Here is a 14,553-nt window from a genome sequence, read left to right on the forward strand (position 1 = left end):
TGTAGCTAGAAGGTAGCCTTTTCGAGCCTATAAAGTAGATATGTTCTTAATAAAATATATTCTTAATCTCACACAGAGATAATGTATACAGAGTACCGGGTATTATAGTTCCGGATTATAGCTTACATTTGAGCGGATGATAATGGTGGCATTCTCTGCTTATATCACCAATCAGCACTTTCGGATGAGCGGAATAGTCAGTATCTGACTCGTACTCGAATGCGAGGCGGAGGAACAAACCAAAAATAAGTTAATAGCCCATTCGCACTCGGTGGGGCCGTTTGGGAGACATATATGTACGTATCTGATATTTTCAAGCACCAATGGACCAATTTATAACTGTAGTAAGAGGGGAAAATGTCCTTTGTGAATGCATCCACTTGTGGAGGGATCCAATGAGTGATTCAATCAACCATAAACTGTTGTATTAACCCACTGTGGATGGAAATATAGAAAAAATGAGGAGAAAACCCGTGAAAGAATTAACATAAAATAAAAAATGCATTTACGAATTTGCATAAAACAAAAAATGCATTATGTATATTTAATTTTATGTTCATATTTAGGATTTTGAAAAAGTGCATTATGTATTGTTCATTTGACAATAGCCAATTACCGTGAAAATATGCCCATAAATATTCAATTAAACCAAACTGAAGCCATCGTTCTTTCATGTGAAAATTAATCAAATACGAGAGGATATGAAAACAAATACTTAAATACTCAGTCACGACCAGGCTGTTGATAATTCCACTTTGCTGTCGCTAAGGATGGCCAGAGTCTCAGAGACATCCCAGGGGCCGTGGCTTGGTGGGCCCCCCGAACACAACAGACAGCCGACAAATACCCAGAGATAGAGATAGAGATGGAGATAGACCACAAAAGCAATCTCATCATCGACACTTTTTGCTATTTATTTTCATTATCTTTCCACGAACTAATCAAATGACTGAGAAAAACAAACAGACAACAGCCACAACAGCAGCCGACAATTAGATGGGGAAGCTGCGGAACATAATCAAGAGCCGCAAAGTTGAAATTGAAATCAAATTGCCAAGGATAGGGCCCGGCAGACGGCTAGCCAGAGTATGGATACTGGTACTGGTAGGAGCAGCACTGGAAAGATGTGCTCCCCTTCGCAGTAAGGAGAGTAATCACGGGGGAGCCAAGCAGGCACCATAGAGCAGCAATAGCCACAATAAAGAGGAGGCGGTTGCCATGCCGAGTCTTAAGATACCCTTGTGAGTCCTCACAGATAGGTATACTCGTACTCGTACTAGAATCTGTGGGGATTACAGGATGTACAGCAGCTCTTGGCATAGTGTTCCGAGGTATACCTGACTGGCTAAATGGCTATATATTGATTGATCAAATATTTGTATACTTCGTGGGGTCGGAAGGGCTCAGAGTGTGCTCTGGATATAAAAACGCCAACACCAGGATCGGCATCATTAAAATGCGATGCATCAACGCTCGATTCCTGGGTGTGTCTGTGTGTATGTGTGTGTATCTGTGTGCATCTGTGTGTATCTGTGTGTGGTGGTTCGGTCAGGTCTTGGTGTGAGAGTGTATCTGTGCGTGTCTGTTATTGTTATTCCCCATCATTTCCCCGGAGCTCTGACACGGTGCTCATAATTAAACGAATTTTGTATTTAATTATGAGACGACGAAAAACAGCCCAGCCAGAACAGAGCTGCCCTTTCAGCTGTTTCATCCTTCATCTGGCTGGACATCCCTGCTGTCCCCTCGGATGCGAAGCCCTCTGACATTTTTGCATAATCATGTTCGGATTCGAACAAAGCCCTCGAAGTGACTAGTTGGACAGTAACAACAACAGTAGCTGTTCCGGCACAGAGCTTGTCCAGGGCTGGATCAGGGCTGGGCTGTCAGGCGGAAGCAGGCCGAAAAGGGCTAGGAAGAGCAATGAATTGGTTCTTGTCTAACAATTAAAGACGCTCTTAAGAATGCCATGAAAAAGTTATGTTATTACACTCCCCATCTCTCTCCCTGTCTCTCTCTATATATTCTCTATTCATTGGCTTTGCCCTTGCCTTGAATCTGTGTACGAATATTACATATGTATATGTCGTTTGGTCCCACACACACACACAGACACCCTTACCATGTGTGGACTACGTTTTTATGCCTTTGAGTAATTTGGGAACTTTCATCACACATTCTTGCCAAATTTGTGTATACCCTTGCCGCAACATCAACAAGTGGCATGTGGCATGTGGCATGTGTCTGTTCTCTTTTGCGAGTCGAAACTTCCAAGTTTTCGAGGGTCGAGGGTACACGCATCTTCGGTGCCAGGGCTCCGATTTCCCTTCCGCTCCCATAAACAAGCTCGTGCGTAGTCAGGCCCCAGGTCTGCTTATTGTTTCTGCATGCGGGAATTCTGCATGCGGTGTGTGGTTAATTTTATTACCGGCATAGTTCTATTGTTAACGCTAGCTCTCTCTTTTTTTTTTTTTTTTTTTTTTTTTACCGACCATCCAGTTTCATGGATTTTTGTGGGCTAGAAGGTGCATATATGTACCTCCCACCCTGCCTACCGCCCGAACCCGACACCGAGCCCGAGCCCAATCCAGAGTTTGCGTTTGCGTAGTTCTACTGCGAAAGGTTTTTCCACGAATGCAAACATAAAATTAAATAAAAAAAAAAAAAACGTTAATTACACTAAATCATGATGGAAACTGAATGCTGTCCGTGTGTGCTGTCCGTGTGTGCTATCCGTGTGTGCTATCCGTGTGTGCACTGTGTTACTGTTACCCGCAGCTATATTATATTATTCCGAGCCAATTTGACTTAATTGGACGGGCTCTCGCACTTTTGCCTTGATGGCTTGATGGCTTGTTGCCTTCATGCGTACGAGTATTCGCATTTCACGTATCCATTTTCCATTAGCACTCGCTGAGTGAAAAGTTGCTGGCTGTCGTAAATATTTTGCCCGAATTTCGTGAGGCCCTCTTAATCCGCACAGAAGTTGCAGTAATCCTCTTTTCGATCCATTATGTCCGATGGCCCAAAATCATCATAGCCGGAAAGGTAATGGTACGAGAGTTTCGTAGTAGTTTGTTTCGATTTGATTCGATTGGGCCAACGATGTGGTTCCTCTTGAAAAAGTTTATTAAAAACATACATATGTGGATGCCATGGATTGACCGATGCCTTCGAGGGCATTGCGAGGGCGCTGATTTCAGTGTGCGCTGGAGTGATGATTGCACTTGTTTGGTTTTCCAGTAGCATTGTTATTTATTGCGGATCCTCTAATTACTCTCGATGGCAACCGTATACTCGCCAACTTAATTGCTGGGATTGTGTGCACTTTCGGTATCACGGTATCACGAGCAAATACCAGTAATGCAGAGCATAAGTGCGGCCAGTCGTAATTGGAATTTAAATCAAAAGGTAAACTAATTTGGCAGCCTAGCCTCCTGGTATTCTGGGCATCTTGGGCTGTCTCTGTCTCTGTACCCCCTGCCTCCGCTCAATTGTCGCTGAAATTGAGGCACAATTGAAGGCGCGTTAATTATGCATGCCACAAGAAAGGGGCATCAACTAGCGGGCGTGGCACTGGAGCTTCAGTCGGAGGTGTATGGTGGAGCCTACAAGGGCGCTTCATGTGTGTGCGATTTGGGTCACACAAACAAAATCAATAGCGCGGGCTGCTCGAAAAGGCCGGGGAGCAGAACAACAACTGGAGCCGGTCTGAGCCGAGGCACAGGTAAATTGCTTTGGCCACTCGGGTGAACTCCAGCAGGAGGGGGATTTTCATTTATAAACAGCACAGTTTAAGCTATTTTTCAAATCAATTTTCAATTTCTATGCAAGAGAAATGAGACAATAGACTGAAGCTAAATGGAATTTCCTTTTCTCTCTGTCGGTCTGTCTGTCTCTCTGAGATGCCAAATGCGACTTTAAAGTTTAAATTCGATTTCAGCCAAGCGTTTAAGGCTGCCCGCATCTAAGCGATCTGCTGGCCCTTCCTCTAAGTCCACATCCCTGCAAATCCCTGGTCCCGTCCCCGATTGTGCCTCAAGCGTAAGTTAATTCGTTTGGACGGACCCTCGGACCGACCCTGATCGCCTCTGATGGCCGAGAGCACCAGAGGCAAAACCAGAAGTAGCCAAGGAAAGAAAGAAATACAAACACGAAATGAAATCAACATTTCTCAAAAGAGAGAGCTCATTTTGGCCTTTTAGATACTCTCTACTGGAGAGGTATGAACGGAGCAGCGAAGCATTTGCCACGCACAGAGGGGGTCAGTCGACCAGGATCTGGTGTCGTTTCTGTTTCAAAGGCAGCTTTGCACGTTTTGAGGTCGAAGAGTGGCTGGGATGGGTATAGAGATGGGTATAGACAAAGGCTAGGTATAGGCAAAGGCTAGGTATAGGCACAGGCTAGGTCTAGGGTATTCAACACTGCGGATTGCCCACTACATCCACCATGTTGGCTGTTGCTTTTAACCGTTTTTGGTTTAACGCAAACAACGCAAAACAAAACAAAACGCAAAGCAAACACAATACCCTCCACTCTCCACTCTCCTCCACTGAGTCGGTGGCAGAAGTATGTGGCAAGGCAAAGGCAAGGCATTTGTATGTAAATATAAAAAAGTTCAAAGCACATACACTTAACGTGCTCAAACACGCACTAGTACACACTCACAAACACACACACACACACGCACAGAGAGAGATGGTAGATGGATTGGCTCACATGGCGGCTACTTGATGTTGCTTCTGGTGCCACAGATTTTGTTACGCTTCCCCAACACTTCGCCCTCACTCTGGCTAAGCGTTTGCCGAGGGGACCAGCGGCTAGGTGTATGGCGCAGACTGGGTGGCGTGGCATGTGGCATGCGGCACGTGCCGCTGCATTCGAAGCAAGACCATCTGAAGTGCAAATTGGGTATCCATCGAACCATTGTTTGTCTGTTTTCCGGCATGAGAGTACTGGCTTTCTTTGCGGTAGTTTTAGTCTGCGACTATCTCCAGGCACTGTTTGCCCATTGAATTTTACTGTTGGTGGTTTTTTGGTTGATTTTTTATCGCGTGTAATTCTGCAATATTTTATGGATACTTCTTGAAGATTCTAGGGGTATTTGCTTGGTATTTAGCGGATACATCCGGCATTGGAAGCCGGTCGAGTACGTCTAATTGCAAACCACAACACAAGACAGTCTGACAACTTTGTCGTTGGCTGAAAGCCGTTGCTAAGTTGTTGCCACAGTCACTTCTACTTACATTCCCACTGGCACGCTCCGCCCCGCCCCGCTCCCTGTGGCAACAGCTACAGGCCCAACTTCCAAGTGAAATGCCTTAAGTCGGCCAAACAGAGATAGACTCCCAATGCCCCTGCCACTGCGACAATTCTCCTCCCAGACACGGTGACAGGGACGGAGACAGAGACGGAGACAGAGACGGAGACAGAGACGGAGACACATATTCGCACACATTCCGAGGACCTGTGTACACAGCTGCGGCTCATTTGATCGCTGGGCTTGGCCAATTGGCGGTGGAGAGGACTTTGTGGCCAAATATTTGCCAAAATGTTTGCTAATTTGACTGGAGCTCCCCCTTGCCACACGCCGCGCGTGTGTTTGTGTGTGTCCCGGGCGAAAAGTTGCCAAGACGTGAAGCAAAGTCCTGGTCTTTCCTTGGATCGACATAATTAAAACCGAAACGGAGGCCGCAGATGGAGAAGGAGTGCGAGCCTGAGTTGGGCACGAAATCGTTGCCTACTTATGCGGGCTCGGCACTCCAATCAACCAATCAATATCCGCCCAAAGAGTCCTAAATGGCCAACCAATGGCACTGCCACTAGCTAAATTTGATTTTTGACAGCCCTGGCCACTATTCGAAGACTATAGAAAAGGTGTATATGTGTACATGGTTTTGCCAGCTAGGAAATTGCATTCTTAATACCATAGATTCCATCCCACAGCGTGAACAAGTATGAGCGGAAATAGTCTTGCAGTTCATTTTCTGAAAGCCCACAATGTATCTGTACATTCGTTTATTTGAGAAGAGCCAAAACTGAGGGCTGAGGAGTGCTCAAGGGCCGGTCCGACTCGTTCCTCTGGAGGATGGAGAGGTTTATCTGCAAATTGAATTGAACAATTTTTTGTGGAAATCAGTTATGGACTTGGACTGTTGCATTTGTGTTTCGGTTTTAATTGAATCCACTTTACTGGGCTTTTCTGGAACACAAGTGTTGGCCACCTGGCAGGGGAATGGTCTGGCTGGGACTGAATAAGCCACCTTGAGGGGTGGACCTCGAGTTGGGTGCGGATTCGGGTTCGAGTGTGAAGAAGTTTCGGTTTTATTTGGCAGCCTCATGGCTCTTCAGGCTCCTTTTTGGCCATAAACAGGCCACTGTCCTGGAATATATGTGTGTATGGGGATGTACGCCGAGTATGCCTCGAGCGCATAAATTTCTCTTTAATGAGGGTGTGTGTGTTTCATGGGTATCCCTTGTGTGTGTGTGTGTGTGTCAGCCCCGAAGACTTTGAGCCTGGCCAACAAGTTTGTTCCATTTTGCAGGGCGGCTGACATTTTGAGTTATTAATACACAAAGTGTCACACGCACACAAATGCAACAGGACTCACCTAGTCACGCGTATGGACACATGGACATGGCCCACACATATCCCGCATATCAATATTTATCATGGTAATGGATAACTTATTGATTTGCATGGCCAGAGAAATTGAATTTCCCTCTATCCCGCCTAGCCCATCTCTCCTCCAGTGGCCCTTTTTTTTCCTTACACTTTCTGTCTCTAATCCCATTCGGAAAGAATAACATTTTCCCTAGGCCGCCTTTAATCGCTTCTCTAAGATGCTTACAACAAATTCAGAAGAGTATCCCTAGCCCTAACATCCCCCCTCCCCGTTCAAGCCACATTCTTCGGATTGATCACAAAAACTGTGGCACTTGATTGAGTTTATTCCGACTGTAGGGGGATTTGCATAGCAGAAGAGACAGAAAGATTTGGCCACAACTGCGAGCCAGTGGCTGTGTGTAGGTTGCACATAAGTACCCGTAAATCCCCCAAAAGCCGCACCACTCTCCGTCTATCTGTGGCCGGCCCGGGGCATTAAACTCATTAAATTACAATAAATGGAACATGCCACACACACAAGCGGTCCGACAGTCGACTCCAGACCGGAAACGTACTTAAGAAACGTAATAAGCGAGCCTCCAGAGCCGGAAGATGCGGCCACGTAAATAAATGAAAAATTTGAAAACTTAACAGCCAGAAAAGGCCGCGGGGGGCTCGAATGGACATACACTGAAAATGTGGGCAAATATTTAATTAATTGCTCATTACCATGATATGGATATGAATAAATCAATTAAGTATGGCCCATTGGTTTCTTTTGATACCCTGCCAGAGGCAAGGGATATTCGATTCCAAACACTGGTTTGTCTCATTTCTTTCTCAAGGACAAACAAGTAGGGGGCGCAGGGGCGGGGCTCAACTAAATTATATTGAGTATTTGATATTTAATCAAATTAAGAGTATTTCTTTGTCCTTTCATGTCCTCTGGCATTCCAATGTAAATATTCCATGAGGACGTCGGGTTGCATTTGAGACGTGTGTTTGATCGGGGATCTAATCTGACAATGGCAGACTTTTAATTGACAAAAATTAATCAATCTTTTTCCCAATTTGACTTTCAAACGGAAAATATAGTAAAATGCGGACAAGCCGACGACATGTTGTGCATTCTGGCAGCCGAGTAATTGAATTTCGATGTAATTTAATTGAGTTTAATTTCTCTTCAACACTAATTGGAACTTTAAACAACAGTTTATAGGTTTCGTCAAATCTGAAAGGGTTTCCTGGGGATATTGGGCTGGAATTGGGCAAGAATTGGGCTAGAGTTGGACCTAAATTGGGCTTAAATTTATTTGTCAACATTTATTTTGCAACATGTAACATATTCCGCGAAACGCACTGTATATTTGCTGTACATACTCGTATAATATGTAAAAAGGACACCCACAAAAATTGTATATTCGTGAATGCGAGTCCCTACTTAAAAGCGACAATTGGCTGGCAACCGAAACTCTATCGTATAGCCCGATGAAACCTCAAAGGCCCCATCCTATCGCATCCCCCCCGTCCCCCCCCCACACATACTACACACTGCCACCAATGCCACAGCTGCATGCCACATAAAGTGGAAGAATTAACACAAAGAAAGTCCTGTCTGCGTGCCTTTCTGGCTTTCTGGATTTCTGTCCAACTGTGTCAATATCGGTGTGTGTGGAATGAGGAAAAAAAAACAACCAAATCATCATTTAACATTTGTGTACATAGCGACGCGAGCACAAAAGCTGAGCTGCAAAAAAAAAAACTTTCATTTTTTACGAGCCACTAAAAAAGGGACATCAAAATTACATAAAAAAGAAAACACAGCCCCAGGGAGCAGACGGGAGCTGTGCTTCGGCAGCGTGAAAAAAAAAACTGCATTCACAGATACACAGGACACACAGCAACAATAACAACAACAACAACAACAGTTGCGATGATGGAAATGCTGGCCCAAAAATATAAATAAATATACAGAAAATCGCTGGGGGGACCAATGAAGGCAATAAAAACTCGCCGTCCTCCCAGAGAAATGAGCCCCAGAGTAAACAAAAAAGGGGTGCGATATCGAATCCGACAAATTCATATGCACATCGATATTTTACATTGCCCTAGGACGTATAATTAAGCTGAACTTAAATCGTTGTTGGTTGGTTTTAAATCTGGTTCTGGTTCTGGTTAGATTTCCATTTTCCAGCCCACTTCGCAGTTCGCAGAATGTTCAGTTTTTACAAGGCTGTAAAATTTAAACCATTGGTGGGTTTTCCTATAATTTCCTTTGTCAGTACATATGTTATAAGAAGAAGCCAACAAATGGGAAAAAACGGAATGTGTAAGTATATGATATATGATGATATGTTTATGTGCTCAAAATGGAATCTCAAGGTCGCCATTGGTAATCGTAATTAAAATAATCCTCTATTGAAAATCTGAATGTTTAGTTGCTCAAATTAGACCAAAATTTGTACAAAAACAGTCTCCGGTGAACTCCGGAGGCCATTGGCCCTCAATCGGATCGGAAACTATTTTGTAAGCCTGCTACTTGGTTTTGTGCAAGAATGTTTAGTTCTTTCGGTTAATGAAAATCTAAATGTTAACTGTATTAAATGTGCTATGATTCGGCCAAGACGGGAACTCCGGGTAACCCTGGAGTCCCTCTCCAATTCCCCTATTTGTTGCGAATGTTTTATTGCGTCCAAGTTTGGTGTGAAAAGTCTGTGGAGACGTCTAGAGCTATCATTGGGTAACCAGCTTATTGTTTTTCCGCAATTACCCCGCCACTGTGTTTACTTCTCTGTGGCTCCTGCTTCTGCTGCTGCCGTTGATGGTGTTTCATTGCCCCGGACAATGCGACATTCCCACAACGACGGCGGCACGGAACGGAATGACGGCAACAGGAGTACGAGGAGCACCAACTGTAACAAAACTAGATTGCGCCGCCTCACAGACTGTATCGAGCTACTGCCCATCGGCGCTAGTCTGAGCTGTAGAAATCCCGTGTGCAAGCCATCAGCAGGCCCCACAGCAGCAGGAGCAGGAGGCGGAGGAGGACGAGCAGGACGAGAAGGACGAGATGGACGGGAAGGACGGGAAGAACGAGAAGAACGAGAAGGAGAAGACAGCTCGACAACATCGAGCTCGGCAGCAGGACAACGGCAGCTCGAACCATTAATGCTGGGCGCCCCTCTGTGGACAATCGCCCAGATAGAGGGGGCCGCGGTCTTAGACAGTCTCTACCGCTCCACGAGCTTTCACAGCGAGGAATGTCTGCTGGACATGGAGACCGGGGAGGAGTTGGATATAGAAACGCACCGGCAGCAGCAGGAGGAGGAGCCGCAGAGGGCAAGGGAACTGGGCCAGGAGCACAGGTAGTTGGTCCATTATATACGACTAAGCAAAGAATCACAAGTACAAGTACAATCAAACAACTACAACACCAAACAATCACACAACATCAGGAGGCAGATACTCGTACACTCCCACAGATACAACTACAGATACAGATACAGAAACAGCGACAGCTGCAGATGTTGTTTGGGCCCTTTACGACAGGCCACCCGGGCGTATGCTTAATGTCCTGTTAAACAGCGAGGAGGAACAACAGCATACACACACAATAAAACCAGCAAGGATACGAGAAGCGAAAGAAGAGATAGTTTTAAGGGTCGAAGAGTGCATACCTCCTCCCAGATACCCAGATACTTCCGATCATCCGCCCTGTTGGCAGCTCTCTCTGCTGTGAAGAACAAGCGCTAGGATGCTGCTGCTGCTGCCGATCAAGACTATACCCTACACACATACTATATCTATATGAACATACATACACAAGTATATGCTCTGCTTAGCAAGAGTCCATTTAATGACACATCAAATCTACTCGTAACACTCTCTTTGAGGGAGTATGCCACGGGTATTTAGAATGATTAAGCTAATGTAATGTCCAGCTCAATTGTGTCCATTAGATACACACGTACATGTGCCACCTCTTCTATCTACATCTCCACACAGGAGAGTATCTTGTCCAGCTGAAGCGTCTCTCAGCATTGTTGGCCTGCTCAAGGGTTCCAGGACCTAAACTCAAGTTAAACTCGACTCGAAATCCACTCGGCAAATCTGCTCACATAAATCAAGGCCCACAGCTTCCGTGACTCTGGGGGTGAGGGTGCGGCTGTGGCTGTGGTCTCATTAGCTTGTCACTTGTTGCATGCAAGACGGAAACAACAATGCGCACTTAATATCAATAGGACAATGTGTCAAGCAAAAAGTCAAGGTTCACATGGCTGATGGGGGAGTGGGGGGGAGTGGATCTACTTGAGTACGCGACTTACCTTCCGCGGGTGCTGCAGCATCATCAGCGTTTGGGGGAAATTCGGCCAGCGAAGCAGAACGTTGGATTGGAGTCCCCAATGAGCGATAAGTGGATTAGGTAACCACAAGTAGTGCTTAGCCCCAGCCCCCCTGCCACGATACCGACCCCGACACCGACACCGACAGCGACACCGACTACCCGGCTTTCGAGTGGGGTCCTGGGGACAAGTTGAAACTCAATTTGTAGGGAAATTGAGCAATTACTGCAAAGCGTTCTCCTAATTGTCCGCGTGTGTCCGTGTGTGGGCCAGTGTCCGATTGATACGACAACTAATTGTCGAGCATACATTAAAAGTTAATTGTTTCGATTGCCATTTTCTCGAATTTCCCCCCGCCACACACGCGAGCCACTGCGAATGCAGTGCCACATTGCATATGGCACTCCTCTCAAGGACGGACGGACGGCACGGACAGGTTCATTAAAATCTTAACGTTAGAATCGCGAACTTATCTACGGCTTCTACGGAGTACTGAGTACTCGTAATATCCTGCATGTCGACTTGTCAGACTACTGGAAGTGGCTGGCCTGCTCGCCTGCTAAGTGGCAGGACAGGCTGGATCCATTTAAGCCAATTCCCTTGACAGCTTTGGCGGTAAAAAAAAGCAGCTGCCCTTAAAGCATTCGTGCACTGGATACTGTATTTATTAGAAAAGAAATAAGCAATCCAGTAGGTATTGGCAATACTCGTATTGAGTGTCTGTCAGAATTCAGGGATATGTGGCACAACTATTCGCTGGATGGCCATTAATCACTGGATGAGGCCAGCGAAATGAATTAATTGAGACAGAGGAGCACCAGAGGGGCTGGGGGGGGCTGAATAGTATGGGTATATTTATATATTTAAAGCACACGCAACTCGTGACAAGTGAATCAATCAAATTAGCCAAGAGGACCAAAAGGACAGGACCTGTTCATACGAGTACGCACCATTCAATCCACCGCAATGCAATTAAATCGTAGAAAAGTGCGGCTTGGGTTGGGGCCCAGATGGACGGTCAGAGGACTGTCAACACTTGGCCCTGCTCTGGCAACAGTCGGCAGTCGACAGTCGGCAGTCAGCAGGAGGGTAAAGTGGCCTTGGCTTTTGTTGACATTGTTTTCATTTGATTTACCTTTTCCCCATCACGACTGCCACATTGATTTCCGCATTATCCTTGATGCACAACCTCTGGCCAAGGCCTTGAGCTGTTAATTGGCTTACAATCACACCATGAAGACAGCAGTGGGCAGGCGACCACAGGCAGATCAAGTTCAGCCTCCTGTCTGGGTTAATCGATTCAATCGACCTTGATGGGGCACGGCCACGGACACGGACACGGACACTGCTTTGACCCGGATGCATTGACGTCCTTTCATTGCATTAACATCCTCCTTGCTCCCCATTAGTATACGTTTAGGGGTCCCCATCGGCTAGGTAAACAAGTCTGCCAGCTTAATTAACGACAATCAAGCAGAGCCACAGTCTTCATCCTCCAGCCAGCATTGTGCTCCTTTTTATATCTGTCCTGCCACTCATCGCCTGTTTTCCAGCTCCACCTCTTTGCTCGGTGGCTACCCTCCGGCAAATTAAATTGGTATTTAAGTAAGCTGGGGAAAAGTAAAGGCTTGCCGTGATTCTCATCCGAGGGGGGGACCTAAGCCCTCTCCTGGGCGGTAATGCATCTCAGATACAACATTTTTATGTAACTTAAACTTGCATTTATGTACAACCACTGCTGGATCCGGCTCTGGCAGAGGTCGCATACAGACCTTAACCAAAAATCCTGAGGCAGCTTATCAAATTGCAGTTTTTGGCTGGCCTTCGATTAAAAATAATCCATGATTTTGGGGTTCCAGACCGTGGCAAATGAAACATTTGAGCCCGCCCTCGGAGCTGGCAGCCACAACCGTAAACCGAAACTTTTCCCATGGCTACCATTTCCATGGTACCAGCTACCCCCTCCCAAACCACGCTCCGAAATTACATTTTAATTATGAGCTTGGCAAACACCCCACCCCAAAATCAGCCCAAACCAGGGATCTGTGCTCTTTCCAGATGCTCCTTACATTTCCAATATAATTGCAACCACATCGCCCAGGCCCAGTCCCACATTTATTCAAAATCGTTTGGCACAAGTTTGAGAAATGTTAAGCATAAAAGATAGGACAGGTCGGAAAGGACTGCCAGCCAATTAATTGTTTGCAATTGACAATTTTGCGGCGACAGCGAAACAAATGGCCAGCCAGGAGGTGACGGAGGGGCCGTGTGGGAGGGGGCAAAGTTTTCTATAAATCTACCATTCGGCGGTTTGGCGGTTTGGCGGTTTCCCGGTTTGCCGGTTTGTGTGGCAGCATCTGTTCGGATTGTGCACAAAGTTAGCCCGGATATACATGTAGAATAATTTCTCAACGCAAGTGTCTCCTGCACCCCTGCACAAAAGAACGATTTATCAAAGGAAATGTGGGGCACAATCTGCCCGGCACTGGGGGTAACAAGTCTTTGTGTATGCTGCAGAAACAATTTTTAATTTTCCTCCCAGATGGGTATCAGCACAGACTATACAATGCCCAGATCCAATATCTTATATGGCATGAGGGACGTCTCTGACCACCGCGGACCAGCTGCCACGTCGGGGTGCCTTTGGCCCCTAAGTCGGTCCCAAAATCCTACCACAAATAGACGCGATCTCGGTCTTAGTCTCAGTCTCGAGCATCAGTTTGTGGTTTGATCCTGTTGCAATATCTTGGTATTTTATAGTCTTTAAGTCAAAATATTCCTTAACATTCTTTTACAATTCCATGCCAAATAATAAAACTAACTTTAAAGGAGTCTAGAGTCTAGAAAACACCCATATCATCAATCAATTTACTCGTATCCTGGAGCACAGTTTCACTTACATAATTACTTAGTTCAGTTGCACGATTCTCCCTGCCAAGCCGCATCTGTGAGAGCACAACCCGCCATAGAGAAAGTGAATTATCCTAGAGCAACTGCATTTTATTACTCTACTGAGCATATTCTTGTATTTGAAACTAGTTTATCTACATATTCCTTATAACTTTATTCCATAATCGATAATCCATAATCTTAGACGATATTTTGAAACCATTTATTTTACTAATTTATTTATTTATTTGAAAGCAAAAGAAATTTTATTTGAATACGTTTGCACAATGTTTCGACCAACTAGATTTTAGTCATTTTTGTATTGTTATTAGAATTAGAACTAGAACTAGAGTTAGTATTAGGCAACATACGAGTCACTTGTATTATTCATCGACGCTCAGAATGTCCCCGTTTAGCCGGCGGAATGTGCTTCAGTAATGGTTCCCAAAGGGAAAGGACATCTTTTTTGACTCAGTGCAGGACGAGACAAATTCCTATTTGAATTTTGTTGGAATTAAATTTGCGCCATTTTGATGGCGAATCATCAAAAGGAAACTAATTAAAACACTTAGGCCAAAGAGCTGGAACCTAAGGACCGACTGTCCTTTCTTCCTGTCCCTGGATGGCGACAGGTATGGTCGGTGCGGGCAGGCATTCTAATTGAATATACTCGTATCTGGTTGCAAAGCCCACTTCATAAGTAGCCAACAAGGA

General features: G+C 45.5%; 1 protein-coding gene across 3 annotated transcripts in view; it reads left to right on the plus strand.

Annotated features, from left to right (window-relative positions):
- The window catches only part of LOC4814725 (uncharacterized), a 45,676-nt gene that overhangs the window by 15,043 nt on the left and 16,080 nt on the right, over positions 1-14,553 (plus strand). For 2 of the 3 annotated variants that reach the window (XM_015186248.2, XM_001354822.4), the window contains exon 3: positions 9,502-9,972. The exons of the other annotated variant lie outside the window; for it this stretch is intronic. In XM_015186248.2, coding sequence (XP_015041734.2) covers positions 9,502-9,972 — 471 coding nt within the window. The remainder of the gene's footprint in view (positions 1-9,501; positions 9,973-14,553) is intronic. 3 annotated transcript variants of the gene reach the window in all.

The sequence above is a fragment of the Drosophila pseudoobscura genome, chromosome X (genome assembly GCF_009870125.1).
Source record: "Drosophila pseudoobscura strain MV-25-SWS-2005 chromosome X, UCI_Dpse_MV25, whole genome shotgun sequence".
In the NCBI taxonomy this organism is placed as follows: Eukaryota; Metazoa; Arthropoda; class Insecta; order Diptera; family Drosophilidae; genus Drosophila; species Drosophila pseudoobscura.